The following is a 27,243-nucleotide window of genomic DNA, read 5'->3' as shown; positions in this document are numbered from 1 at the left end:
TAGTTTGATAACCACTCATGAGGCCCAATTAACAGTGTCTTTCATGTGTTTTCATAAATTGTGCTACTGATCTGTTCAGCTAAATGTCAACCACACTTTATTTAAATGTGCTTTTATTTTAGTGTATGCAATGACTGAGGGCTGCTGGTTTTGCTTTTATAACGTGTTAAACAACTTGCATCAAAATGCTTTGGAGACCTGTAATTCAAATACAGACTACTACTGAGATTCAGAAGCCTTTCTCTTTGCATTTGCATGAAAAGTAATGATAATTCATAAATATAACTACCTGCCTGAAAGCCTGAAGTGATCCTCAGTACAATAACTGAAATAAAAACTACAGGAAGATAATCAAAGTAAACTCACATTGATAAAAGAAACATAGAAGTGCACAACTTGATTGCATGTTTACAGACTTTGATTAAGAAAAAACGATGAACATCACAAAGTTCATGTAAAATTTTCCTCCAAGCTAAATTAATTCCTCTCCCTTTTTGTCAACGATAAGCAGTAGTGAACAGGCTGTTTTGTTGCAAGCTCCAAGTTTGTGGAACAAGGGTGAAGTGGTTCACCTCAGCTACCATCCACCATGATTTTTTTTTAATTAGTTTTATTTTTTATTGTAAGTGCTTAGGGTACTTGCTTTCAACTCTGTTCCAACTCTGGGTTGAACACTGCAGCCCTCATACTGCTGCAGGTGCTGTGTATGGATCACCCTGAAGATGTGTGGTGTCTTGCTGAGCAAGGGAGAGGTGAGCAGGGTGACGACAATGAGGAAAGCCTGTTTTTCCCTTTTTGGCAAATGGATAGTTGCACATATGTACTGCACTGCAGATTTTCACTCTACATTTCTTTTCAGAAATTTTATTGCAGACAAACCCTACATTTATATGCATTTGACAAGCTTTGGGCTTCAAGAAGGATGGAGACTATGTCACCCCAAATGAGGAGGTAGTTTTCTTAACTGCCTCGTGGGTTGAGTTTCTGTCATTTTCACAAGAACTCCAGTTCTGCCTTTTTTTTTTTTTTTTTCCTCATCTGTGTAAATATAAGGACTCTGCTATAACAAGACACATGAGCTTAAGCAGAATTTAGGCCAATGACAGATAATCTGCTTTACTGTGTGTTTTGATTGCTTCATTAAACTTTAGGGGTGTTCACCTGTAAATAAAGCTCTCTCTGAAATGCACAAGCTAAAGCAAGATCATAGGCAATTTGTTATCTTGAAATATAGTACTTCTTCTAATAACAACGTGGGTAAGCTAGTGTCTCAATGCAGTTTTTGACTCCTACATGTATCATTGTATGTTGACACCTAATTGCCTAAAGACTGCAGAGATACATGACTCTTAGGCGATGAGGAATTAGCACAGAAATCCTGCTATAAATGCAGAGCCTGTAACGTAGAATCAGCATGAATATTAGCTCTTACAGGGTGACTATCAGCTCCTGCAGTGGGGAGTCTGAAATGCTAAGGCCAGCTTTGGTTTTATATTGTTATTTCCAGCAGAACTGAGCAACGGGCAATGTTCTCTATGGAGGAAAACCTCACCTGGAGTACTGCACAAGAGAGATGAAATAAACGTGGTACTGATGAGGAAAAAGGCTTCTTGGAGGGTGGAAGCTGCCTCAAGCAGTGGGACAAGCAACACCGCTACGAACAAGGCTGAATAATTCATGGAGAGTTATGGCTTTACATTTTTTTGGTAGAGTTCTCTTATGTTGAGGATACGCACTGGGGAACTGATAGGATGGGAGGGGATGGCCTCAGGTTATGCCGGGGGGGTCGGGTGGGAAGTGAGGAGACATTTCTGCTCAGAAAGCGGTCAGGTGTTGGAAGGGGTTGCCCAGGGAGGTGGTGGCATCACCGTCCCTGGGGGTGTTCAAGGAAAAGTTGGACATGGTGCTTAGGGATATGGTTACTGGGTGACAGTGGTGGTAGAGGGCCGGTTGGACCAAGTGATGTTGGAAGCCTCTTCCAACCACCACGACACCGCTGCCCCCAGAAACCGAAACAGCCTCCCCCGCTTCCCCTCAGACTCTCCCCGGAAGGGGCGGAGCGCCCGCGGGCTCAGCCCCGCCCCCCAGCCCCTGAGCCCGCCCCCTCGCGCAAACCCCGCCCCACACGCACCTCCCGCGCCCCCCGCGCACTGACCCCGCCCCCTGCGCACCGCCCCCGCTTCTCCCGGCCGGGCCGGGCCTGCGGCGACGGGTGCCTGCGGCCGGGTCCCTGCGCGGGGCCGGAGCGAGGCGGGCGGGGTAGGAGCAGCAAAGCGCCGGGGGCCGGGGGGGCAGCGCGCGGCGGCCGTTGGTGCCAACGGGCAACGGCTGGGCGGGGGGGAAGGGGGAGGAGGAGGAGGAAGATGGAGGAGAAGAAGAAGGTGGTGGTGGTGGTGCAGCAGCAGCAGCAGCAGCAGCAGCAGCAGCAGCAGCAGCAGCAGGGCGCGGCTTTCTTCCTTTATTATATATGTATATTTACATTTCCACTTTTTTTTTTTTTTCCCCTTCCCGATGGCCGGGAGGGGCTAAGAGAGGTAACAGGGCGTTCTGGTACCCGTGTGTGCCCCCTGCCTTCCGCGCCGTGGTGTGGGACTGTGAGGGGCGCTAATCGCCGATCTCTTCTGGAAGCCCCACGGCTTTGTCAGCCCTGCGCTGCCTGGGGTCTCGTTTCCAGCTACGGTTCGGTAGGGTTGGGAGTGTTTTAGCAGGTTTGTCATCGGCTTTGCAGTTTTAAGTAGGCCAGATGCAGCGTGACTTCTCTTTTTTTGCTCACCTGTTACTTTTTTAGGTAGGGGTTCATCGGCAGACACCTTGGATAAAACCAGTGGCCTGTCTTAAGAATCTTTATAATAACTCACGTATATTTCTGTCCATCTGTTTGTTTATTTCAGGGTGGATGTTCTGTATAGACTTGGTGTTTGGAGAAAGAAATATTCGACCTTTTTAATGATACTGAAATTTGTGGCTGGCTTAACTCTTAGATGAATTAGGCTTTCTTTCTGGTGCATTTAGACAAGAATGCGTTCTAATTTTCTTGAATTCTCAAAGAATTGTTTAGCTACAACCATTTCAAAACAAACTCTGCAGTTATTTTAGGCTTTGATATGCTTGAAAGAATGTATTTAGGTTTTACCATTTGAAACCTCATTGGGTCATCATAGTTAAATGTATGTTTTAATAGCGTCATTTACTGAAATATTTTATAGGCCCAAATATTTATTGAAATATTTTATAGGCCCACTTGAGGCAGGCTCCCCAGATTTCTCATAAGCAAGATTAATGGATTTCATCCAAAAATCAAGTCAACAAGCGAAATGTTATCAGTGCTTTTGCAGAAGAGTCTGGTGAAGTAATGATAAATCACACTTATGGCAGCAGCAGACTGTGATTTCAAATGGTTAGCCAGCACCATCCAACAGCTTAATGCTTAAAGGTTTACAGGTGTGTTGCTTGTCAAATATTCTGATTTTACTATCAGATAAAAATCTGTTTTTAATTTGAAATTCTTAGCGATCACATTAAAAGACAACTTTTTAGTCCTACCTCTCAGCCTCACTGGGTTAAATTCAGTTACGTATGAGATTAGAAATAAAGGTTGGAAAAAAAGATCTTAGTAAATAACCAAGTGAGTATCTTATAATGATATTGGGCTTCACATATTAAGATTAGCTATTCAGTCATCAACCAAAGTCCTGAAACCATGTCACCTCAGATATCAGGAGTTAATTTCTGTCTAGCACTGAGAGAAAAACTAGACAAATTATGCAGAAGTTTGCTGGGAGAAATATTCTATGCTGAAGGCCCGGGTGTAGATCTCTGCTAGAGTTTGCTGCAGCTTGGACTAGGTAATATTTTCTTCCAGTGTCATTTAAGCATTTTAAGGAGAAAAATTGAGGTAACATAAAATGTGATGCTTCCTTTTGCTTTGAAGTGTGTTCATGAGCTATAAAATCAGAGTTAAAACTGAAAAATCTTACAAAATTTTTTTTATTTTAACAGGGTTATTAGGTTCTTAAAATACTGTGTTTCTTAAGAGTTCTGAGGAATTTCCAGGGATCAAATTCGCATGGAGAAAACTTTCGCACCATTTTGTTGAATAGCTCTTGAGAGGGTGAAGGAATCCTGGCGGTTTCTCACTAGTATATAAAATGCCTGAGCTTTTCTTGTTCCAGTAGTACCTGGATTGCAGCCCTGGGGCATATGTTTGTTGTTCAGTTAGGACACTTATTAATATTTGCTTGTCTTCTCTATGTAATAAACCAGTATTGTGTTCGATATTCCAGTAAACCTCAGTAAGATGTTTGGCCTCTCTAAAGATTTGTTTTATATTTATAGAGAAATGCTGACAAGATAAATTATATCTGGTATTGATACTCAGAAGTGGGTTTGTTTGGCCTACAGTTGTTATGACTGGTAAACTGAACGTATTATAAACTTGTTGCTTGTTATTTAGTGCTTAATGTGGTAAAGTGTGCAGTGAAATCTTTATTCTTGAGAGCTGATGTTGGGTGGGCTACAACGTCAGCTTCAGAGAGCAGGAGAATGTAGAGAAGAAAAGTTAAGACAAGATGTGGTGGAGGTTAATTGTCTTTGCTCTATCCTTGTACTACTTTCCTTTTAGGTCAATTTCCCCCCCCCCTCCTCCCTCTCTCCTTTTCCAAGAAATCAGATGCTTTTTTTTTTTTTTGAGTTTTCTGTTGCCAACAGCTATTGTATGTTACTGGCATATGGTATGTATATAGTACCTTTGTATATTTTATATATATGTAATTAATATAACTGTGAGCTGATTGCATTTAACATACAGTGACATAGTTTCATGTCTTTGGTAAAACTAGTCCAAAACATCTAAACCAAAAAAGAGGTGATTTTTTTTTCTTTAAAGGAAAGCAACAACTTAGCTTTGCTAATTAGTTAATTAAATAAGTGAATACTATAAACCGAAATGTATTGGTTTTAAGTAGAATACATCATCGATTCTATAACTAAAGTGCTTTTTCGTTGTATATTCTGAGGACTTAACTCTAACAGGGATAAAATGCATGCAGGTCAGGTCTGTAGTTTGAAGCAGTTAAATGTCCTGAGTGAAGATGAGATCTGAGCCACAACTTCAGCATATGTTACAGTGCATCTTCCCTACATGTCAGATTTTTCTATTTTTCTTAAAATAGAATAGAGTTGTCAATTTAAGGACACTCTTGATTAAACAAAAGCTGAACTCCAGACATTTCGACTTCTGGCAAGTATGTTTCAAGTGTTTCATGAATTCAGCATGGAGTATATTTTCAGATTTGCTTTGGTTTAACTCTGAGGAACTGTTCCTTCATGTGACATTTCCTATGTCTTGTTTGAGCATGCTCTTATAGAGGCAGAAAGTATTCTTGATCATTTTGGAAGTAAAATGCTTGGGATGTACTGTTAGGAAGGAACCTGGAGGTAAATGTGGCAACGGGGATAAAAGCAAGGCATCACCAATACCAAATTTACAGGCTGTTTGCAATTTTTTCAGCTCTTGTAGAGCAAGAATTGAAGTGGTAGTGCAGGACAGTGCTTACTAGCAGGGCTTCTTCAGCTGCAGGGGAAAAATTAGTCCATGGTTGGAGCACTTTGATTTGACTTTCTGGATCAGTTAGACTCACTTCTGGGACAGGGTCAGATGACTTTGCTGTTCCCTCAGATGTCCTCGTGACCCCATATTTTGGCTTACTTTTTTTGTCCCCATTTCTCCTTTTAGCTTGTAAACTGTCCTGCACTCTTCTGCACTTTTGTCCAATGTTCTGAGAAAAGTACTGCTCAGTACGACTGTGGGATGTGTGTGGCTGCACTGTTAGTTTTGTTAGGTCGCCATTAGAGCATAAGAAATTGGGAAGCATTTTTCAACTAAAACAACGAGTGATTTTTGTTGTTCTCAAACAGAAGTTATCTCAATATTTTTCAAGTACAGTTCTTACTTGAGTAAATAGCATGACTTTAGAATTAAGCTGTGTAGTCATACACAAAAAATAACATTAATAGAAAATAACTTAAAACCCATGTGAAAGAAAATATGAAGTTGGCAAAAGAAAATAATATGCATCTGCTAGCTAAAGGACGCATTTGTTTTTCCATTAATTTTCTAAATAAGACGTGCTTAATCGCTCTTCTTACTTTGTCTTTTTTTCTGACATCTAATTACCTGCTTGGTAACGTATCTTTCCAAATCTTGGCAATAAGTTATTTCAAGGTTCATCAGTATGAAACCAGATTGGCATTATAAGTACAAGAATAATTTGTATGCTGTACAGGCTGCACTCAGATTGTGCTTTTTCATTTTGTACTTTGAATGAGAAACTTCCTTATGACTTGGGTAGGTAAGAGCTTCTACTCAGGGTCACGCAGAGCCACTCTAGTTCTTAATGCTCAGACACAGCCAAGCCCATCTTAAGGGGTTTTCCTGTATGCTGAAAAGTTCTGTCCTGCCCCTCCAACTGGAAGATGTCCCAGTTTCTAAATGTATCGCATATTTGCAACTTGTGATTCCTGCTGTGTTGCTTCATTGGGCATCCAGGGTAATGCCAAAAAGTTATATGCAGTATCTTGTACTTATATTTGGGAATTTTGTGAGCATGCAGCATTTGGAATTTTTCAGTCTTATGTTAGTTAAAGTGTTTAGCCTAGGTAGAATAGGTAGAATGCAACAGTATCTAAAAGCTTTTTTTTTTTTTTCCTTCACTAAGGAACTGGATAGGATAGAGGATAGATTACAACATAAAGTATATCCGTAAGTGTAAGTACACGAAATCTCTGTTGGAGTAGGAGAACATTGCAGTAGTTGTTGTGGAGCTGATTTAGCCTATCCTACAGAGAAGGGAGGTGTGTATTCCTGGTCTATAGATAGAATACTGTCCTTGGACTGAACAGTTCCTAGAATTGGCATCTATGATCCTATCTTTTTAGCATTAGACTTCAGGTAGTTTTTGGTACGTTTATATTGGTCCGTACTGATCATTTTCACTTTTTAGAGCCTGGGTTTCTTGGTGCACTGTGCAGCCATGCATTTTAAGTCTTGCTTCACCTTCAACACAACCCACATAATGTCGATTTGAAGCAATTGCTTTTAATTCTGTAAATGATGGTTATGCCTTTGGACCTTTTGATGATATCATGTGACCTGAATGTTAACTAGAATGTCACATGTCAATGAAAATGGCATGTGTTTTTTATTTCAGTCTCCATTCTGAATGTTAACCATTGTTTTTTTAGCTTATATTTGGTTATTTTGTAGTTCTCTATTACTAAGTGGATTTTAGTTTTGAATAGACACGTCCAGTATTATGGTGTACCCACTTACATAGCGTAACAATTTCTGCCTTCCTCCCTATTTTAAAACCAGAACTTGTAAAAACAAGTGTGTATTTCTGTGAACTTTATTCTTTAAATGGAATAAGAAATCTGTGGAGAAAGGAAGAAAAATAGTCTTAATTCTCAAATGTGCTGTGAAGTAATTAATAGCAAAACAGATGATGCTGTGATTTTTCACACTGACCCAGATGAAGTATTTTTTTCATCTGTCTCACAGTTCAGATGCTGTGTCTTGGATCTATCATGTCAAGGAGTAAGCAGTCTTATAAACTAAGTGATAAATCACTTGGGCGACTTCTCATCACTCTAAAGGCTACTACTGTATCAAGGGCAGATGTCTTCAGGTTGTCACTTAAACCCTTTGGAAATAAGTATCTTTGGAAATCAGAGTTATGCCAGTAAGATCACCCAACAAGTGTTAGCTAATTTTCTGAAACTGAAAGTCCAGGAAAGGCTGGAATCACCATAAAATAGCTGCAATTTAATTTTTGCTGTGTTAAATCTATGTTTTCTCTTTTTATGGCTTCCTTTTATGCTTGGATTTTGTCTAACTAATACATGCAGCTACACGTGAGGCTTAAAGCAGTGGCTGATGGAGCCAAACTCGTCTCAGGAGCCATAACAAGGGGCAACATCAACAAACTGTGCCTCAGGAGGCTTGGGATGAACCATAGAAAAACTTTTGGAAAATGGAAATATCTCCTGATGCAGTTCCATCTTGCAAATTTGGGGTTTAGCTAAATGAGAACAGATATTATAAAGCCCTGGAATTTCAATTCCACAAGACTTTAGCTAGAGAGTTGGTGTGGTACTGGCAAATATTACCCAGAAAAACATAAAATTTTTCAAGTCTCAGTTAAACAGAGCCTCAACTGACCACGTGTTGATGGTAGTCCAACACTAGTCCTACTAGAGGTCCCTTGCAACCAGCATTTCTGTGATTCTGTGGCTACACAAGTGTTGTTTTTTTTTCCATTCTCTCCATTTTCTGTAGCTATGCATCTGCTTCATTTCAGCCAGGCTTTATACAAGTTTGTCTTTTTATTCTGCTTATGTTATTCAAGTCAACGTGAAGGAGGCGATACACTGCTGTTGACCAGTCTCTAGAGAAGTCTTGTGGTATTGAAATACTACCTGTTCTTCTTTAGCTAAACCTCAGATTTCCTGGAGGGAACTGCATCTGGAGATATTTCCTTTCTCCAAATTTTGTGCTTCAAAGATCAGGATGTAATATCTATTAACTGAATCAATTTTAAAATTAAGTTGGCGTTTTTCACTAAAGGTGTATACTATTTATTTTTTAAATATTTTTTCATGTATAGTAAGGAATGTGTACCAGGGACATTACTTCAGACTAACTGAGACATATTTTCAAAGATACTGAAACCTTAAAATGCTTCTAGGGCAGTGATGTGTTACAGATAAAGACAGAATGAGCGCAGCTTGAAAAGGTTCCAAGTGCTCATTCAGAAAAGGGGAAATGGCTACCAGGAGGTCCCTAGCAATGTGTCTGCTACAAGCCCACTTCACAAAAATGAGTTCTTTCACTTTAATACAAAGTAGAGGGAGAGCCTGTCAGCAGGATGGGTTTGGTTTGTTTCTAGCAGAGAATGGTGTAAAAAAGTGTCCAGGTAAGTTTTGGAAGCACTCTCTGTCTCTTTGGGATTTTATTTTATTTTATTTTTGAATTTTTTAGTTGTCATTACCTGTTCTTCAGAGCGGTTGCTTTATCTGGGGTGGCTCTTAACTGGGTTGATGTTGGAGCTCCCAGAAGACAGCTTCAGAGATTTCTGCTGATACTCCTAGAGGGTAAAACAGGTTTATCCATATATTCTTCGTTTATTAGCCTTTTTATATTGCGTTATGGGAATGCATTCTTTACAATTAATTGCTTATTCTGTCTGAGGTGTTGGCTAAAGTAACATTTCTCCACGCACAGAAAAAGAATAATGTTGGAGATGTTTGTGATGGTAGGAGAGCAAATGGGGATGACAATTAAGTCTCAGGCCCTGAGGTCCCTTATTCCTTCTGGAGTATGTATTTAGAGAACTCAAGCCTGGCATAGTTCGCTGTGCCAAATCATTGAATCCTGGAGTGCCCCAGTGGGGCCATTCATTGCCTATGGTGGATGCTGCCCGCATGGGGCCTGGGGTTGGACCTTTGGAAAGATCCCCAGAGTCTGGTTCCTTTGGAAAGCTGCTGACTCGGGACTTGCTGGCTTCAAGACCATTTACTGCAGGTAACAGGTTGGCTGTTTGCTGATACTTCATCATTGTTTGAGGTTACACAAATGTGTGTTACAATTACCCAAGATTGTCTTGAGGTGTCACTTAAAGATAAATGCTTTAGTGTTATGATTATAATGCTGGTTACTGTATTAAGGTCTGGTCTTGTAAGGAATTTTGTTTTTAATATGTTACATATTGTGTTCCTAGAGACAAACAGGGAGTGTAGGTAGTAACATGAGGTTTGATAAGGAGTTGGAGAGGTAAAGAACTAGTATGTTTTTTTTATTGGTATATGAGAAAACTTGTTGGCAAAGAAGTACTTTTTTGTTTGTTTATGAATGAATATTACTACTGTTGCAGTCTCAGCTTTTTCATCAAGAAAGGGAAAAACTTTAATTTACTAATGAAAACCCCGTAGTTTTTGTGCTGCTTTGGCATCCTGACCATTGTGTTGGCCATGTCATCCTGTTTTACTCATTGAAGAGAAATAATTATTTTCATTTTTTTTAACCTTCACAGAAAAGCTATTAATGATGGGAGTTCTTGGGAGTATTCAGTGTTGTCAGAGACATAGATAGAAAATACTATAATTTTTTATAGGTTTCAACAGCAGTCATAACACAATATTGCTTGATGTGCGTAGTTACTTCTATGCTAACATAGTTTTTCCTATAGTTTCTCTGATATTTTTAGCTACTATTTCTTTTCCTAAAATCACTTACACATGATACTTTCACTTTCAGTTCTGATGAGCTGCTAATAGCCCTTTGAGTAAGCTATTTTCTAATTTTTTCACTTTCAATTCTGGTATCTCAGTTAAGTTCTGCTGTGTGGTTTTTTTTTACTTGTAAAGAAAAAAGGTAACAAATTATGTTGTTGCTTATGCGTAATAAATTAGTAAGCATAAAAATAAATTAAAACAAGGATGGTAGAATGGAAGAATAAGGATAGTATAGCGGTAAAAAAAAAGAGAAGTGCCATCCTGATCTTGCATCTCTAAGATGCATGCAAAACTAACAGATGTATAACATGTGCCATCTGCTTATGTTAAAGGGAAAATAATGGTATTAATTGTAAATGTAGCCTTAAAATTAAGGGGTAGTTCTCATCATGCATTATGAAAATGTTCATTAGACTTGAGGGCAGTGAAGGAGTGCAGTTCTTAGCAGTTAACCTGGCTTATTTTAACAAAAACCTTTACTTTTCACTCATACTAGTTAATACTATTAATCAAGTAAAATCTTCAGTTCTCCAGGATAAATTTGGGTATTCAGTTATCTATTTGGAAGCTTGAGTTACTGCCATAACTGTGAAGTGTTTAAAAAAAAGTATTTTAAATCTTGGCTACTTTTCAGGGGGGAAAAAAAAAACAAAAAAAAACTTATTTGTAACTTTTAATGTGTCTGTATAAAAAATTGACTTAGCTAAATTTTTACTTTAGCAGTAGGAGTTGAGTGAAAGTGAATGTGGTTAAGAAGCCAAAAACAAAAAACCCTTTTTCTTCACACAGAGTCAGAAGGCATGAGGAGAAAGTATATCACAAATTTACTAATGTGAATTCTTATCTCAGGAAAAAATATTTCCCTGTGAAAAGTTTCGACCTTTCAGTAAGCTTACAATAAGAGGATTGTGAGTCTGGTGTCACAGGAAATTCGTGGCAATGAGTATTGTTTCTGTTCAGGGGGAGAGAGGACAGAACAGACGGCAGAACTTTCTGCAGAGTTTTTACTTGGTTTCAAAATCTTGTTCCTTTCTGTAAAGGAGCAACACAAGCCCTTGGGTACAGAGCACGGGCTTTACTGGAGGCTGTTATGAGAGAACCTGGTTTCCTCTTGCCTTTGCTGTGTTCCTATACTGAAATGTTCCTTGCGTAGAGTGGCTAAATGAAATGTTTTGTTTTAGTAGGCAGGTGTTTTAGAAAATATGTGGCTATTATCAAGCTAACTGATATATGTGACTTGTAGAAGAAGGTTTAGTGGCTGGTATTTGAAACACAGGTATAGAAGTAGTTGCAAGGTATTTTCTGGCTGAAAATGTTCAGCAGTACAGTATAGCTGTGGAGAAGCAGGTTCATCCGTGATTCTTACTGTGAAAGAATTCTGCGTTTGTGTTCTTAACATAAAGCTTCCTGCTGCTTTCAGTACTTCATCATAAAAGTGTTTTGCACAGAAATGTGTTGCAAGTTTGTCTAACTTCCAAGTTTGTTCACTTGCCTAAGTGTTTATAATTTCTAATTTGGGGGTGACTCGGAGGGGAGGGAGCTGTGTTCCAGAGCTGAGGCTGGTTCTGACTGGGGAGAGTCATTGCAGTAACTCTCACACACAAAGCTGGGCAAACAGGAGAGGGAGTTGAGGACAGTGAAGATGCTCTGTGCTAAATCTGCTTGGAACCATCCCTTCAGCCATCCCTCTTGTGTCTGCCTTTTCCTCACCAGTGATGTGTTTGCACTGGAGATTCCCTTCCCCACCTTTTCTTTTCCCACATCTCCGTGTATCCTTGGGTTTGTCTAGTGCTGTGTTACAAATCATGTCTGCTTTTCTTCTTGTGCCATGCCTGTTTTCTTGCCTAGTGGAGTTGAAACACTGTTTTTCACTTGGGATGGAAGAGTGGGAAGCGTTTCTGTTTCCATTTTGTGGTTTACTGAAAGACAGCCCACACAGGAGGAGACAAAGTTGTGTTCTTGAATTTCAAGAAGTTACTATCCCAGAGTCACAGAAGCTTGACTGATGTGATTTGTTTTGCGGGATGTATAGCTTAATCTTCTGAGTGTTTTGCATAAAATTAACATTTCTGTGCATTTCCTTGAAACTTGAGACCTTCGTCAGCTCCTTCTAGGAGCTTCATTTGGGGAAAAAAAAAAAAATGTTCTAATTGAGTATATCAGTATATTCCAGTTTTATAAGAAATTGAACCTGAGAATCTTTTTAAAAGGCCTTATAGACAGTAGAGACACAGCAGCTGAATTCATCTGTAGAACAGATAGCTGTATACTTGCTTTACAGAATATTTACTACAGTGTTCAGGGTTTTTAATGGACTTTTAACCTTTTGGTAATGCCAGTTTGGGATGTGCTGAGAGCACATCCTACGAGGATTCCTCCCTCTCCTGTGAGGAAAGGCTGAGGACACTTGGTTGTCTAGCCAGAAGAGGAGGCCAGGAGGCAACCTCCTTGCTCTTTTCCCATTGCTTCCCAAGGAGGGGAAGTGCAGAGGGAAGTGCCAGTCTCTTGACCTTGTCACCAATGCCAGGACATGTGGGAATGGCACAAAGCTGTGTAGAACTTCCTTTAAGTTGGGTTACTTTTGAGTGTTTAAATCAGAAACCTTAAAGATGTACATCATGCTTTCTATTTATGCCTGTTTGATACAGCAACATAGAGAATGGAGTCTTCCACATCTGGACAGTGCTCTCTTACTCCCACCTGTCTATATGAAAATTTATTTCCCTTGTTTCACAAACCTTAGCGAATGAAGAGGGCATAGGTGTATCTTTTTTTTTAAAACATTTTTTAGAATCTACTTACCAAATAGTCCTAGTTGTCAGTTTATGGCGAAACAAACTGACTTGGTAAACAGAAATTGCGTAGTGGATTTTTGGTGCTTTGGTGACTAATATAGATACCTTTGTTTACTTAGAAATTCTTCCTATATGGATCATCCTTCAAGTGATGGTGAGCCTGGAAGAAGACTACTCTAAGCAAACCCAGGATGAATAGGGTGCCAAATGATGCAGAAAATGCTCACAGTAGCAGTGTGGAATCCTGTCCATCCTTGCGAGATGTCCACTCTATCAACCCAGCACAGCTGATGGCAAGGATTGAGTCCTACGATGGAAGAGAGAAGAAAGGCATATCAGATGTCAGAAGGACTTTCTGTTTGTTTGTTACATTTGATCTCTTATTCATAACCTTGCTGTGGATAATAGAATTAAATGTGAGTTGTCTTTTCAGTACCCCTAGACTTTATTTGCTTCAGGAGTGGTTAACAAGCTTTCTATCCCAACTGTCATTGAAACTAAGGCAGTTTCTCATTTTTAATGTTTTGTGAACTTGATATCTACTTTTATCATTAGAATACATAGTTTTTATTCATATAATTAAACCTTTTGATGTTCCTCTAGTCTATGAACAATGCTGAGGAAACCACTGGAAGTCCAGTGAACTTCTCAGGCAGCAAGTAAACAGAAGTATTACTATATTTGTTTGAATTTGGCCAGTAGAGTGAATTTTATCAGTATTAAGAGTTTTCATTCTCCTGAGTAGCTCAGTGACTGAAGTGTTAAAAAGACTTAAATGGCAAAAACCTTTCTTTTGTAGTGCTGTATTTTCTGAGAAACTTAGTATAATGTACGTTGTTTGTGGTAGGGTATATTGAAACAACATGAACTCCCACAGTTGCTACCTTTTATCTGCAGCATTTGTAATTTGGAAGACAAGGTAGTTCTTAAGAAATTTCTGGAAAGAGGTAGGGCAGAAGGTTTGGTACTGTTTGATCACTAGCATTCTAGTTTTGGAGCTGAGTTTTAAGCTGTAACCTAAAAATTAATTTATGAAAGGGCACAAATGAAAAAATGGGAGGAATCCCTTTTCTAGATAATAAAGTTCTTGGGTTAACATTTTTTTTGTCATCATTCTGTTACAAGATAAATAACCTTGGTTATTGATCTGACATTATGAAGTTTTAGGAATCATCTGTCCTAATAGTTTGATATACTGAAAAATCTATTTCCTGATTTAATTTGAGAAAGCAACCTTTGCCTGCCTGAATGCTGTAATTTTGTGACTTCGACTTCCGTTATCTCCTTAGGTGGAAAGACTGTTGTATCTGGTGCGTTACGTCAGCTGGCTCAAAAGAAAACATAGAATTCTGATACTTCATTTTGGCTAGTTTTAGTATCTGGTTTTGTAATTCTTATTGGGGATTCAGAATACAGAATTTCATATTATTTCTCTCAGTGTATTTAAGACTATAGAAAATGCCGTAAACTCTTGGTGTTTTATTTTGAATGCTGCAGCATTAAGGATCTCAAGATCCCAGCAGTTAGCAGTTCTCTTTGTGAAAAGCCTTTCTTTAGGGGGAACTTATGAACCCTAAGCCTTGTAGTGTCAGATGTCAGCAAGAATGAAGAATGATGTATTGCTTTCATAAATCATAATATTCAGAGCTATCTGGGATCTTGACACAGTTTTTTTTTGTGCTGTTTTTTAAACTGAGTTTTGTTTGTTGGGAAGCTAAATAGCATTGTGTTAGGATTGTACTCCACTGATATGTAACTAATAGGACTTCAGAATTGCTGCCAGAGTTCCTGTATGTATGGTTTTCCTATTGTCCCTGTTATCCAATGTGCTTAAGCAAAACCTTTTTTTTTTTTTTTTTAAGTACTTCAGGGAGTAGCTTCCTTGGTAGTTTGAGCAAACCCTGTATCAAGGCTGTCATGGTTCTCTGTTCATCCTTGTGTTAATGTGGTGCTCATGCAACCATACGTTGAACAGTTTGCTGAATTGTCTCAGAACTCAGTCATCAGCCAGTGCTGATGTCTTGTGTTCTTTTATTCTGTGGTGTGTTTTGTTTTATTCTGTGGGAGAGGGCTGAGACAGCATGTCTGCAACTGGAGAAAAAGAAAAGACTAGGCAGTCCCTATTTAAATTGACCTCAAGTGCCATGCAACAGCATTCTGTGTGTTACTTTGCATGTATCTTCCCTTCCATTTCCTCCTAAGTGCTTTCCAAAGGCGTATGAGTCTACATACAGTTTCCATCACTCTAGAATCTTCCTTCTTTATTGTGGAAATAAATGACCATACCTGGTGCAGTTGAGTAAACGATGGGAAGCTATATTTAAAAAGCTGTCTGGTAGTTATAGAGGGGAGGGGGATAAGGAGAAAAAAAAAAAAGAATAAATTTGGAGTTGGCTTGTATAGTCACAGGGAAAAAAAAATCTAAAATATCTGGCAATGTAGTTGGAAAAAGAATGTGAAAGTATCTATGCTGTACTGCTTTGAGATGGTGAGCATATATTGGGATGCTTTAGTGTACCTCCTTTCTTTGAAAGAATAACAGAAATCAAACTTAAGATTAGATCTTTTTGTTGATGTTATTTTCCACTGCTCTTTATGTAACTATTTCATGCAGTCCTTAATTATCTGATTTAGTATTAAAATCAAACAGCTTTTGGAATAGGATATGAACATTACGGTTCTTTGCTCCCAACTAAGACACTCTTGTTTTCTGACCCAATGCATCCTAAATTATTCTCTTAGTAACCCATTTTGGATAGGAAAGTGATGAGTGCTTCCATGTGAAAGAAACATGGTGGCTAAGGAAGATGTAATTATGAATCTCCTCAAGCAAATGAAAGAATTAAGACCGGGTCTTAAACCATTCTCTCACAAATAACTAATGATCACAGCTTCTGTGCTCTTTACAGTGTATTTCTTTGGTTTTGCTCAGTTCTCTGGAAACAAATAGCATATATGCTGTGAAGAAAAAGGTCTGGAGTGTTAATTCAGTTCTTTGAATTCAAGTGCTGAAGCATCAGAGAAGAGATTTTTAGTATTTCGTATTTGCTAGAATGTGACTAATGAGCTAATTTATTGGTGCCTTCCTGGTCAGCTGTTTAGATTCTTCTGAGACATAAAATTCTTAGTAAATTTTTGTAGAAGTTGTATTTAATCTCTCTTTCCCTCAGCAACTCATTTGCTTTTATTACAGGACAGTCTGAAATGTAGCTTGCGTAGGTCAGGTTATTAACAGTGATAATCCTAAATGTTTTGATTTTGTAAAGCATTCTCATTGTTTTTCGTTATTATAATCTTGAAAATTATGTTCTTAGCATAGATCTCCTCTGTTTAGTTTCATGATTGTACATCCATCAGAAACTATTAATTTACACTTCATATTTGTGTGTTTTCTGGCTTCAGTACCTTCTGTTCTAAAGCTGTGTGTGGTGTTGTTCCCTTGTAGGTGAAGGGAGGTATTGAAACTACATTAGAGAAAGAAGTTCTACAATATGACTACTCTTCTTCGTATTTTGATATATTTGTAAGTATCCTTAAAAAAAGGGAGGGGGGAGAGGGTGAGAAAAGCAAATTTAGAGTTTTCCCAGTTTCTTCCTTCCACAGTTGTTCCCTAGTTTGAGTCCTGTGAAAGGGTTGATCTCTTCTTGATAATTAAAACCAGAAGGGCTTGTGCCAAATTTCACCTGTGTTGGGGTTGCTTGGTCCTTCTTTGGCAGCAAGTTTTCATGGAGCCTGTTGATAAAGATGCTTTGGCATGCTTCTGCTTTGGGGAGGAGGGAGAAGTGAAAAATTCAGTCATGTGAGACTAATCTAACATAAAGATAATTCATTAAGAGGTGAAGACCAGTAGTCCTTCAGCTGTAAAATCATTTTGTTTAAACTGACATTTTTGTCCTTTCACATAAATAAGTTTGAAGTGAGGAGAGAGACTTGTTACCAGGTTGGCCTGTATAAGTCAGGTTTCTTTCAGACTTCTCTGTTTTAACTCAGGGTTTTAACATTGTACTAAAAACAGGTGACATGAAGTATGGTGTTCTCCTTTCCTATGTAGTTTCTTAGGTGCATGGAAGGAGGTCTTCTGCCTCAGTAAGTTTTTCTCTCTTTCAGCAAGGTTGTAGCTCTGTAGTTGCAAAGTGGTTTGCACTGCATAGACCAAGTTACTGATCTCTAAGTGAAAGTTATCTCTTTATGGTTCTCGTAAAGGGCCCCATTCCTTTTGTGTGATTGTTAACTCTACCAGATCTTGTTTGCCTGGTAGAGATAAATTGTTTTAGTTACTTAATACTGATCACTATATCTAGAATGTCTCTTTGAAACTGTTTTCTGATGCAGAAGCAAGTTTTTTACTGTTCACCATGTCAAATGGAATGAGATACTGGATACAAAAATGTCATAAGCTAGCAAACTATACTGCTTCTCTTTTTCTCTCATCATTATTTTGCTGGCTGCTTTCCGTGATGTTTACTTTACTGTAGAAATGAAAAAAAAAATGTTATCTGTAAATCTCGATTCTCCGAAGATTATTTTGCCCTGTAGTTGAACCAAGGGTTAAAAACTTATAATGAGAAATAACAGATTTCTATTCCCCAGGAAAGGACTGGGTCATTGAATTCTGCAAAATAAGTTGTGGATTAATACAGGATTTATTCTGTTTCTGCTACAAATGTCTGAAACATATTTGCATAATATTAAATGGATTCATTGTAACTCTGGCAATATCTGTCCCTGACCTTTCTTCATTTTTTAGTGTTTGTTTTCACATTTTTAAAATTGGATGCAATCTAATATTAAAGAATAAACAGGGAAACTGAAGGTTAGGATCAGTAATCTCATCTGTCTGCTATTGATTTCATTTTTTCTGGCTGAGAAATTGCATAATTTATCTTCACCTTAAAAATATTTGTAACTGCTTGCTTCTGCAGGCATCTCCATAAAGAATAATTAATCATTGCAATATTGATATTTCAGTAAATATCTAAACAATAAGTAAGTAGAAAATTGTTTTTAAAAAATTCTCATCTTCCCATTGCATTTTTTAAATCTTCACAGTTCTTAATGATATTATTGGCACAGTAGTGCACTGGTAAGATTAGTGAGAAGCACAGTGACATTCAAGGTATTTGCTGAATTAACTGCATCCAGATTTAACTGACTAGATTCCAGTCAGGTAAAATGATCATAAACATGTTTTGTGTAGCTTTCTTATGTTTCCAACTTATATTTGTGGATTTGCACATGCTTTTATATTTGAATCTATGTAGGCATGTGAGTAGCATCAGCTGTGTGCTTTAAAAATGGGAAATTATATTCCTTTTCTGTTTTAATAAGCAAAACCACCTCCAAATTTGTTTCTCAATAGCAGAACTTGGATTGCCCTGTTATAATTTATTTTGTGAGCAGTTGTGTTTTCAGTCAGCTGAGAATCTTGTGGTTCTTCTGTGTTCCTAAATTAACCAACAAATATTTTTTTCCTTTCTCTATAGCTACTGGCAGTCTTTCGATTTAAGGTGTTAATACTTGCATATGCAATGTGCAGACTGCGCCATTGGTGGGCGATAGCTGTGAGTAGTAGCCAAGCATAATGGAGTTTTAACTAAAATGGATCAAACGCATTTTTAGATGCCTCTTAGCGTTTGTATGTTAAGAAACATCTTGATTCTGTATATAAAAATTCATTTTACAGTAACAGACTAAACACGTATGGAAGATTTTAAGCCTAAAGACAAGAATTTAATAGTATAGTGAGTGTGTTCCTCATTAGATATCATGTTAACACAAATTGAAAACTAACTGAATCCAGCATGAATGACTGGTCATAACCATTTTGATATGTCTGACTTACTGCTTGAAATATATTTGAACCGGAAGTATTGAACTGTATTTCAAAAAGAACTGACATTTATTGTACCAGAAATCCATCAGTCTTAGACTTTTTTCCCTTACACTGTAGTAGGTCCATGTGGAATGTATTCATGTATAACCTTCTTCAAGTGAGTAGCATGCAGTTTCTTTAGTAATCTGAGATTGTCATGATATTTTTGAAATTGTGGTATTAGAATGATACAAATAACAGTTACTGGTGCTCTGATTGTGATTTTTTTTTAATTAAGTGCACATATCTAAAAATCCTTTGCCCTTAGTTGTGTAGCTTTAGAGTATTTTTTCCAGTGACATCCTCCAACTTGATACAGTTGGTTGTGAGGTGATGAGGGCAAAACTGTCATGGTGGTAAGCAATGGATATAGCAATAGCTTCAGTGAAGGTTTTGAAGAAGCTGGTAGTCTTTAAAATCCTGCTCGTGCTTAGGAGAATCTGGTTAGGTTCTGCTATTATTTAAAGAATTGCTGCACCCAAGCACATTAATAGAGTTTGAAGGCTTGCCTAAATGAATAATACTTGTCTACTGTTGTGGGTTTTTTTTTGTTTTTTTTTTTTTTTTGCAGGTACATGTTCGTCACCTGCTATTTTTCAGTCATGTCAGGGAACATCACGTCTTCAAAGTGATTTCATTTTTTCATAATATCAGAACATGAATTAAAATATTAGTTCAAGTTCCCTCACGCAAATATATATTTGAAATGGATCTTTTGATTTGGATGATAGTGAAAAAAGCATTTGGAGAGATTGCTGTTCACTTTTTCCCAAATAGTTGGATTTAGTGTTCTTTTTTTTTTTTTAAGGGAGTTGATGAATAAAATACTGTATCTTCATTATAGAGTAAGGTCACAATTTATACAATGCATCATCTGTGTAGCATCTAAACTGCCTGTCTGCTATATAGAGGTCAGATATATATTTGGAGTCGTCTGTATTAAAAAGACTATCCATATTAATGAGGCTATTTTAATAACACTTTGTTAATTATATTATACTTGATAAGTTTTTTTAATTTATAATTTTGCTGTTAGTAAATTATTTAAAGCTGCAACTGATATAATGGCAGAAACGTGAAGTAAATCCAATTACTAGTCTTAACTTTTCTTACCCTGTCTCTTTCAGTTTACAACAGCAGTGACCAGTGCCTTTTTATTAGCAAAAGTAATTATTTCACAGGTATATATTCTAATCAAATGTTTGCTTTACTTTGCTGGTTTTTGAAAGCAAATTTCTTCAGGTAAATTTCTATAATGTTGCTTGGTTTTGTTTCCTTCAAGCTGTTCTCACAGGGTGCTTTTGGCTATGTGCTGCCCATAATATCCTTCATACTTGCCTGGATTGAAACCTGGTTCTTGGACTTTAAAGTGTTACCACAAGAAGCTGAAGAAGAAAACAGTAAGCTTTTGTTGTTTCTCCATCAGTTACTGAAGTTGGCAACATTTAGTTCCATATTGTCTGGCAGAAGAATGCTTCTTTCAGTTTCTCAAAAAATTTGAAGAGCTGTGGAAAAATTAAATCATGGCATTTTTTTCCTTTTCTGTAAAGGAAAATGTGTCTTCAAAGAAGTAGGGGTTTTATTAACTTAGTGAGGCAAAGTTACAAGGGACAGACCAGTAATTTGATGAATACTTTAAGAGCATATCTAATTCTGTATGTTTAAGACATGAAAATTTAACTGGCTTGGGCTTGTAAAATTTTGTTTTCTGAGTAATGCATAGAATAGTTGTTGGCCCCTCTTCTGCGGAGGGTAGGCACAATAATTAACTCTGTGTCACTGACTCTTCCTTTGAGATGGAAAAGGGAAAGCGAAGAAGTATTGTGGAGAGTCTGCTTCATGCACAGAACGAGACCAGAGCAAGTATGAATTCAAGACGAGGCAGCAGGTCATCTGACACTGAATGTATTCAACTAAATGGAGGAAACCCACTGGTTTACTTGAAAGAGAACATTTCTTGGTTGGTGAGGAAAAGAAAGCATAGATTTCTGCCTCAAATGCTTTGTTAGTTTCAACAGTAGGCAAGTAATTGTATAGCAAACCTCTTCCTTGTACATAACTATCCAAAATACAGTCTGAAATGCCACTGGAAGGATGTTTGCCTGTTAGGTAAAACCAAAAACTTTACACAGGCATGGATGCTGTCGTTCCTTAGTTCACTGAAATGCAGTCTTTCTACTTCAGTCCCTTTCCTCCTCTTTTCTACCACTCCAAGGTAGAAATCGGTTGAATGAGTACATTCAGTTTTGCCTAGAGAAAGGGAATCTTAGGATATTGTTTATTTGTGTTTTTAATTTTTTTTGAGGGGGTGAGGAAATACAGCTACATTACACTTAAATAAGAAATCTAACCACCTCAGAGACTTTTGCATGTTTTATACTAAGTATTCATAAACAAAGAAAATATGACACATGTAAATACTTGATGATATTCATAATTGTGTGGGAAATCAGTGATATTTTCTTTCTTCATTGTTACTAAGCTTCAAATAGATGGTATTTACTTAGACATGTGTTGTATTTGAACTTTGTTTTTTAAAAAAAGACAGGGTTTCACTGGAAAATTCAGGTTTTAGGGAATTAAGTCAGACGTGATAGGCAGCATAGGCAGATTGTGGTGGATGGTGGTATTTATATAGGGCCTTATTTGCTATTAAGTTAGTCTGAGGCAGGTAAGGAAGCAAGATTTTAATAGTTTTTGCTTTTTAACCAGGTACTTTTCTCAGCTGTCTTCTCTGGGGATGGAAATTGAAATTTTGCCATCTTACTTTCATGTTTTTTTTTAAAAAGAAAAAAAGAAAACAGCAAACCTAATGCAACAGTGTTCACAATTCGGAGATATTATGTCTGTGCCTTTTAAAGGAAAAAAAAAAAACAGTCTTTCCATTGATAAAGATTTCCAGTTCTAAAAATTACCTTCTGTGAGCAGGGTTTAAAGCTAAAATCCTCCCAGAATGTCTTCCATTGTCTTGTGACTTGTTATTAAGTATGGAGACTGTTCTCCCTGTTTTGGACAGAATAGAAATACAAGTTAAAGAAGTATCTCCTTTGGGGACTTCCAACTGGTTAGTAAGATAAATTGATATGTAAAAATAGTTGCTTGACTTTAAAAATAAATAACTCTTTCCAACAGAACTGCTTGCTATCTCAGATAACTCTCCTGATTCAGTTAAACATCAAACTTTTTTTTTCGAATCAGTCTTTACATGACTGAGAGTAAACAATAGAAGTTCAATAGCTTTATGTTGGTCTAAAATGCTATCTTTGCCCTGTTACTTATCAGAAGACCTGTTGATGGCAGTAAGGATGAGAGGAATTCCATTCTTTCCCAATCCCTTTTTTGTCCTGTATTATACACACCAGAATAACCCCGGGATCCATTGTATTTTCCTGATTTGGGGTGAAATTGAGCCAAAGGAGTTGGAGTTACTAGGTGCATTGAGACAAATAAGTGGAACCAAGCTGTAAATTAGGAACTTTATTTGGTTATGCATAGCAGCTCACTGAGCATTAAAAAAATATATTTCAGAATTTTACTTAGCCAGTGAATATTGATGAATTTACATAATGCATCCTAATCATGCAGTTGCACACAGTGGAAAGAAGGATTCCTTAACTTGTGTACAGTACCCACGTTTTCCTGTAGTGTATTTATAGAAGTAACTTACTAGGAATGGTAATAGAATACATCAGTCTTTAAGGTGCTTGATCTTGATCAAGTCTTGATCGTTAAGATGCTGTCTAATAACATTTGGATTTTTTTCTTCCTTTTAGGGTTTTTGATAGCGCAAGATGCCTCTGAACGAGCAGCTCTTCTTCACCCAGGAGTCCTCTCTGATGGGCAGTTCTATTCTCCTCCTGAATCTGTAGCAGGTAGTTATGTCTGTATAATGAATGGTTGTTCTTATTGGCATTAAACTTCCGCATATTCCCTCCTCCCCCCACCCGTCTTTTGGAGTGTAAGGGGGTGGAGGATGAAAGGGGAATTTTTTTTTTTTAAATGGAAAGTGTACTTTACAATCCTAAAATAAAGCTTCCTAGTAAATCAGTTTAGTAATGACCTATCAGATGAATTACAATATAGGTAGTTGGTGGGTCTTCTGACGTGCCCCAGAGTCGTTACAAAAAAGATAGTCTGAAATAAAATGGCACATCAACTGAATGGAGGTGATTATTGTTTATTTCTGATAGCAGTAGTGTTTATTCAGCAATGCATTATTTAATCCAGCCTAAACTTGGAGTTTTACAATATCGTAGGGCAGACAATGAACCTTAAACTGCTCCAAAGCCAACTGAAACTTCAATTGGAGGCGCTCTTCCTTTTTTAAAACAAAAAGCCCCCTCTGCTTAAAGAAGCTAGCCATGGGTATATTAAACTGAGGGCAAGCATTAATAATATCCTGAGTATGTGTATAGTGCATGCTGTTCCAGCTGAGGTATGAGTTGAGTAAGCCAAAAAATAAATTGAAATACTTCAAGATTTAAGAAAGTGTTTACAGGCATTTCAAGGAAATGAGTAATTCCTTTGAATTAAGTGGACCCAGTGTGAACCCCAGGATTCCATGTCAGTCTTCTTACCCTAAAATGTAATTTCTTTTTTGGTAAAGCTCTGCTGTACTATGCAATATATTTAAAATACAAATATCCACTGATAGCTACAGAGACTTCTGCCAATCTTGCATGATAGAGATACAAATGTTGGCGATACCTCTCAGTTTAGTGGCAGCCTCCATAGTTGCTGAATGTCTTGGCATTATAAAGGACTTAGAGCTCCATCTAGGGATGAGAAAGCATTAAGACAACATTGAATATAACGCAGTGCTGTACCAGCATACTAAATAAATCAAGAACCATTTCAGTGATTCCACATAAACTTGCAATCTTTTCCGCATGGAAATTGTTAAATCCTTATCAGTAGCATGATCACAGGGAGTAACGTGGCTTGAAAATAATAACTAATGATTCAAACGTAAAATGTATTTTAGTTAAAGCTGTGAGTATATCCTGAGGATTATTGGTGGAAGCATTATACTAGCTCAGTCTGAGAGCTTTTTGACAATAGAATGTACAGTGTGAGAGGAAGTAAAAGTGGAGTTAACATATTTTTCTTGGCAGTTTGGCTGGGTCAGTGTTGCATGTGCAAACAGCTATTATGCATCAGACTGCATGTGGTGACTACAGGCATAGGACTATGCCTTTGCTTTCAGCTTATCTAATGCCCACTTGGTCACCTGGGTTTCAGTAACAGCTCATGTGCCTTCTCTTGGGCTGCCTTAAACTGCCAAGTGAAATTGTGTTGGTTTAAATACCCTTTATGGGTACAAGAAGCAAAGGAAATAGTCAAATGAATACATTTGAACTAAAACACAGATTTTGGTAGTCAGAAAGTATTCTGAAACAGATAGAGATGTACAGTAAAAATAAATCAAAAGTATTTTCTTCAAAATTCTGTGTTTTTTTTATGTAAGACAAACTTTCGATTGTTTAGGAAAAATGTTTAGACAATTTATTCTGTGTATTGATTGGAAAAGTATTTAGAGGTAAACTATTCCTCATGATCATGCAGGCTAAATAAACCCTTCTACTTGCACAGTGATACATCTAAAAACAGATCTTTGCTGTCAGGAGGTGATGTTTACAACAGGCTCTGTAAGAGTTTGCAGAGTATGTTTCCGCTTGGTTGTATGGGTTGACCCTTCATCTTCAACATAACACTTCGTTGCCAAGTAATCATTCCAGATGTAGCATGTGGAAAGTCAGCCTGAAAACAGCTACTCCTTTGAACTGCCTGAGACATGCATGTTCAATGCACAGAGTGAGAATTTCCTCTATCGTCCCAGATGGGGTTGACTGCCACCTCAGCTGTGGACAGAGACATCTGCAGTCTGGACTGTAGCTCAAACTGCAGGTCAGCACTGCTCACTGCGCTTGCTTAGTACCTTCTTGCTCTCCCTGAAATGATTGATCTGTCAAATCACTCTCCAGCAAAGCCCTGCCATCTGCAGGGGCCATCTTTGTGCATGTGGTCTTGTGGTCAGCTAAATTTTCTTTTTGGAGCCCTCTAGCACTTTGTCACAGCAAAGAGCTGGGATCATGAAGGGGAGAGAAGACAACCAGTAAAGGAGGAAGCTTAGAGTGAGACATTCTCTTGCAAGAACACTAGTTACAGAAATTATTAATTTTGTAAAGCAGAGTTTTTTGGTGTTTCAAACATGTCTTCCAGAGCTGTCTTTTGAAGGGCAGGAAACACCAAGTGAGAAAAATCTGCTTCCCAGTGAGCTCCTATTTAGGAGTTGATTGTCCTGATTGTGTTGTAGAGAAAACTTGAAGCACATGCTAACCAAATCCCTTGACAAGGGTAGGTATTTCAGGAATGATCCCACTGCTGGTTTTGGGGTTCAGTAACTGGAGCGGAGGAAGCCTTCAAGGTGAAACATATTTGAAAACAAGATAAGCAATCTAAAATTAAATATTTTTGAGAAATAGTTACTTTGAATTACCTTTTGATGAGCCATCACTAGTTGTTCTCTCAACTGAATTAATAACGTTCCTTTCTTCCTGTTCAGGATCTGATGAAGACTCTGAAGAAAAACAAGACAGTGAAAAACCAGTTGTATAGCAAATATGGAAAAGCAGGTAAGTTCCTCTGCATAGAACCAGAATAATCTTGAAGATATTTATTTCTTCTTAGCTCCTTCCCAAATAATTTGAATGGTGAGCTAATTCTTAGGAGTTCATCTTTGAGGCTGTTCTGCCTTTGACTTCTGAGTTAACGCCCAGTCCCAGGGGGCCGAGGTACCTGTTCCAACATACAGTGAAAAAGGGATGAAAGGTTTTTTGGAATGAAACTCCTCCAACATTTCTTCTCTTGCTTCCTGGAAGGAAAGTGATGGACTGGAGGTGTAAAAGGTCCGTGTTTGGAAGGGAGGAGAGAAATTTCTCTGGAGATGAGAATGCGGGAGGTGTAGGAAGTGTTTAGGTCTAGGACAAATACATGAATCTAGAAGATTGCATGGACAGAATGACTTCTGATATTTCCCTTCCGCAGTCTGTTACAAATACAAGAGGGTTGCATAATACCAGCCGTGTCTTAAGATTTGTGTAGTGCACTTTGGCTAAATGAGAGATGATTTCTCTATTTTAGAAATTAATTTTCTTTCAGAATTATTTTGACGTATGCTTTCATTTCGCCACAAATGGCAATGCTCAAGCTAGAGAAGATATTAAATATTCTTGAGCAGCTGAAGCTTCTGATTTGAAATTGTCTAGTGCCCATTTGGAGTAGCAGGCAGCTTCTTCTTTTGAGCCTCCCTGTCTTCAGTAACTGTTGTCTTGACTCATCTTAATCTTGATTTGTGTCATCTGTTACAGAAAGAAAATCCCCGAAAAAAGTTGATGGGATTTGGAAGCTGTGGCAGTGGAGTCTGTAGTTGATTTGCTGGTGGAGCTGCTGAAGAATTTATTCCTTAGAAAGCAAAGGGAATGGTTCCTATGTACTGTAATACCTCACAAAGATGTACCTTGTGACATATGTATATTAGATTGCCTCCCGGGTGGTATGAAAATATTTGTCCATGATGTATTATTCAGTGATTCCTGAAGTTGATCTTCTAATGACTAGGTAATTACTGGAAAGTGTTGTCTTTGTGTACCTAATAAAGAGACTGGTAATATAATGAAGTAAAACTTCTCTATGGTGGAAGTATGTTTAACAATTGGGACTCACTAGGTGAAATTATTTTATGTTTTTGAGAATTTGTCATTAGTCTTATGTTTACTTTTTTTAACTCTGTGCATTTTCTTTTTTAATGGATATGTTCACTTTCTAAAATAAAAATGTGAAACGCAGGTAATGCGCTGATATTTTTTCGCTTTATCAGCAGATAAATCAGCACATACCAGTTCTTTCATTCTTGAGGGCTAATGGGGATTCTGGGTTGCATAGTTTTTGTACAGAATGTGTTCACAGTGCTGTTTTGGCTGCCTGTAGGGATGCAGTATTAGTGCTTAGCAGAACAGCATTTATTTGACAGTTGCATATGTGGTATCAAAAGGACACAAGGAGCTTTTTGAAATAATTTAGGTCCTGCTCCTGTCCGGTGGTGGGTGTTATGCCAGTTCAAGGAGGAAACTGGAAGCCGGTTGAGCCTTTGCAAACTGTAGAAAAGGGAAGCTTTAATCAATTGTTGCATATAGGTGTGTAGGTATAAAATGTGTTTTTTTCAAATACAAATTTTAAGTGTTAACCAATCAAATTTTTTGTTGATCAAAAAAATTTTCAGTAACA

The 27,243-nt window shown here is 37.8% G+C and overlaps 1 protein-coding gene across 4 annotated transcripts; it reads left to right on the top strand.

The window, feature by feature from the left end:
• Positions 1-2,103: 2,103 nt before the first annotated feature.
• On the top strand, positions 2,104-25,592 carry STARD3NL (STARD3 N-terminal like). 4 transcript variants are annotated; one of them, XM_083825841.1, is made up of 8 exons: positions 2,104-2,259; positions 13,205-13,501; positions 16,531-16,608; positions 18,569-18,646; positions 20,085-20,138; positions 20,240-20,357; positions 22,731-22,829; positions 25,523-25,592. In XM_083825841.1, exons 2-8 carry the CDS (start codon positions 13,277-13,279, stop codon positions 25,573-25,575), a joined length of 705 nt encoding a protein of 234 aa, XP_083681967.1. In that variant the 5' UTR covers positions 2,104-2,259; positions 13,205-13,276; the 3' UTR covers positions 25,576-25,592. The 4 variants fall into 4 exon arrangements, with proteins under 4 accessions (XP_083681967.1, XP_083681969.1, XP_083681970.1 ...); XM_083825842.1 differs by lacking the exon at positions 2,104-2,259 and adding an exon at positions 2,568-2,708; XM_083825843.1 differs by lacking the exon at positions 18,569-18,646.
• The last annotated feature ends 1,651 nt before the right edge of the window (positions 25,593-27,243 follow it).

The sequence above is a fragment of the Anser anser genome, assembly GCF_964211835.1.
Source record: "Anser anser genome assembly, chromosome: 2".
NCBI lineage: Eukaryota > Metazoa > Chordata > Aves > Anseriformes > Anatidae > Anser > Anser anser.
This window is presented reverse-complemented; position numbering and strand designations above follow the sequence as displayed.

Excerpts from the sequence above, each read along its gene's own strand:
- STARD3NL (XM_083825841.1), top strand. The coding sequence starts at position 13,277 with ATGAATAGGGTGCCAAATGATGCAGAAAATGCTCACAGTAGCAGTGTG. Across the intron at positions 13,502-16,530 it reads TGTGGATAATAGAATTAAAT|GTGAAGGGAGGTATTGAAAC; the intron begins GTGAGTTGTCTT and ends GTTCCCTTGTAG. Across the intron at positions 16,609-18,568 it reads CTTCGTATTTTGATATATTT|CTACTGGCAGTCTTTCGATT; the intron begins GTAAGTATCCTT and ends CTTTCTCTATAG.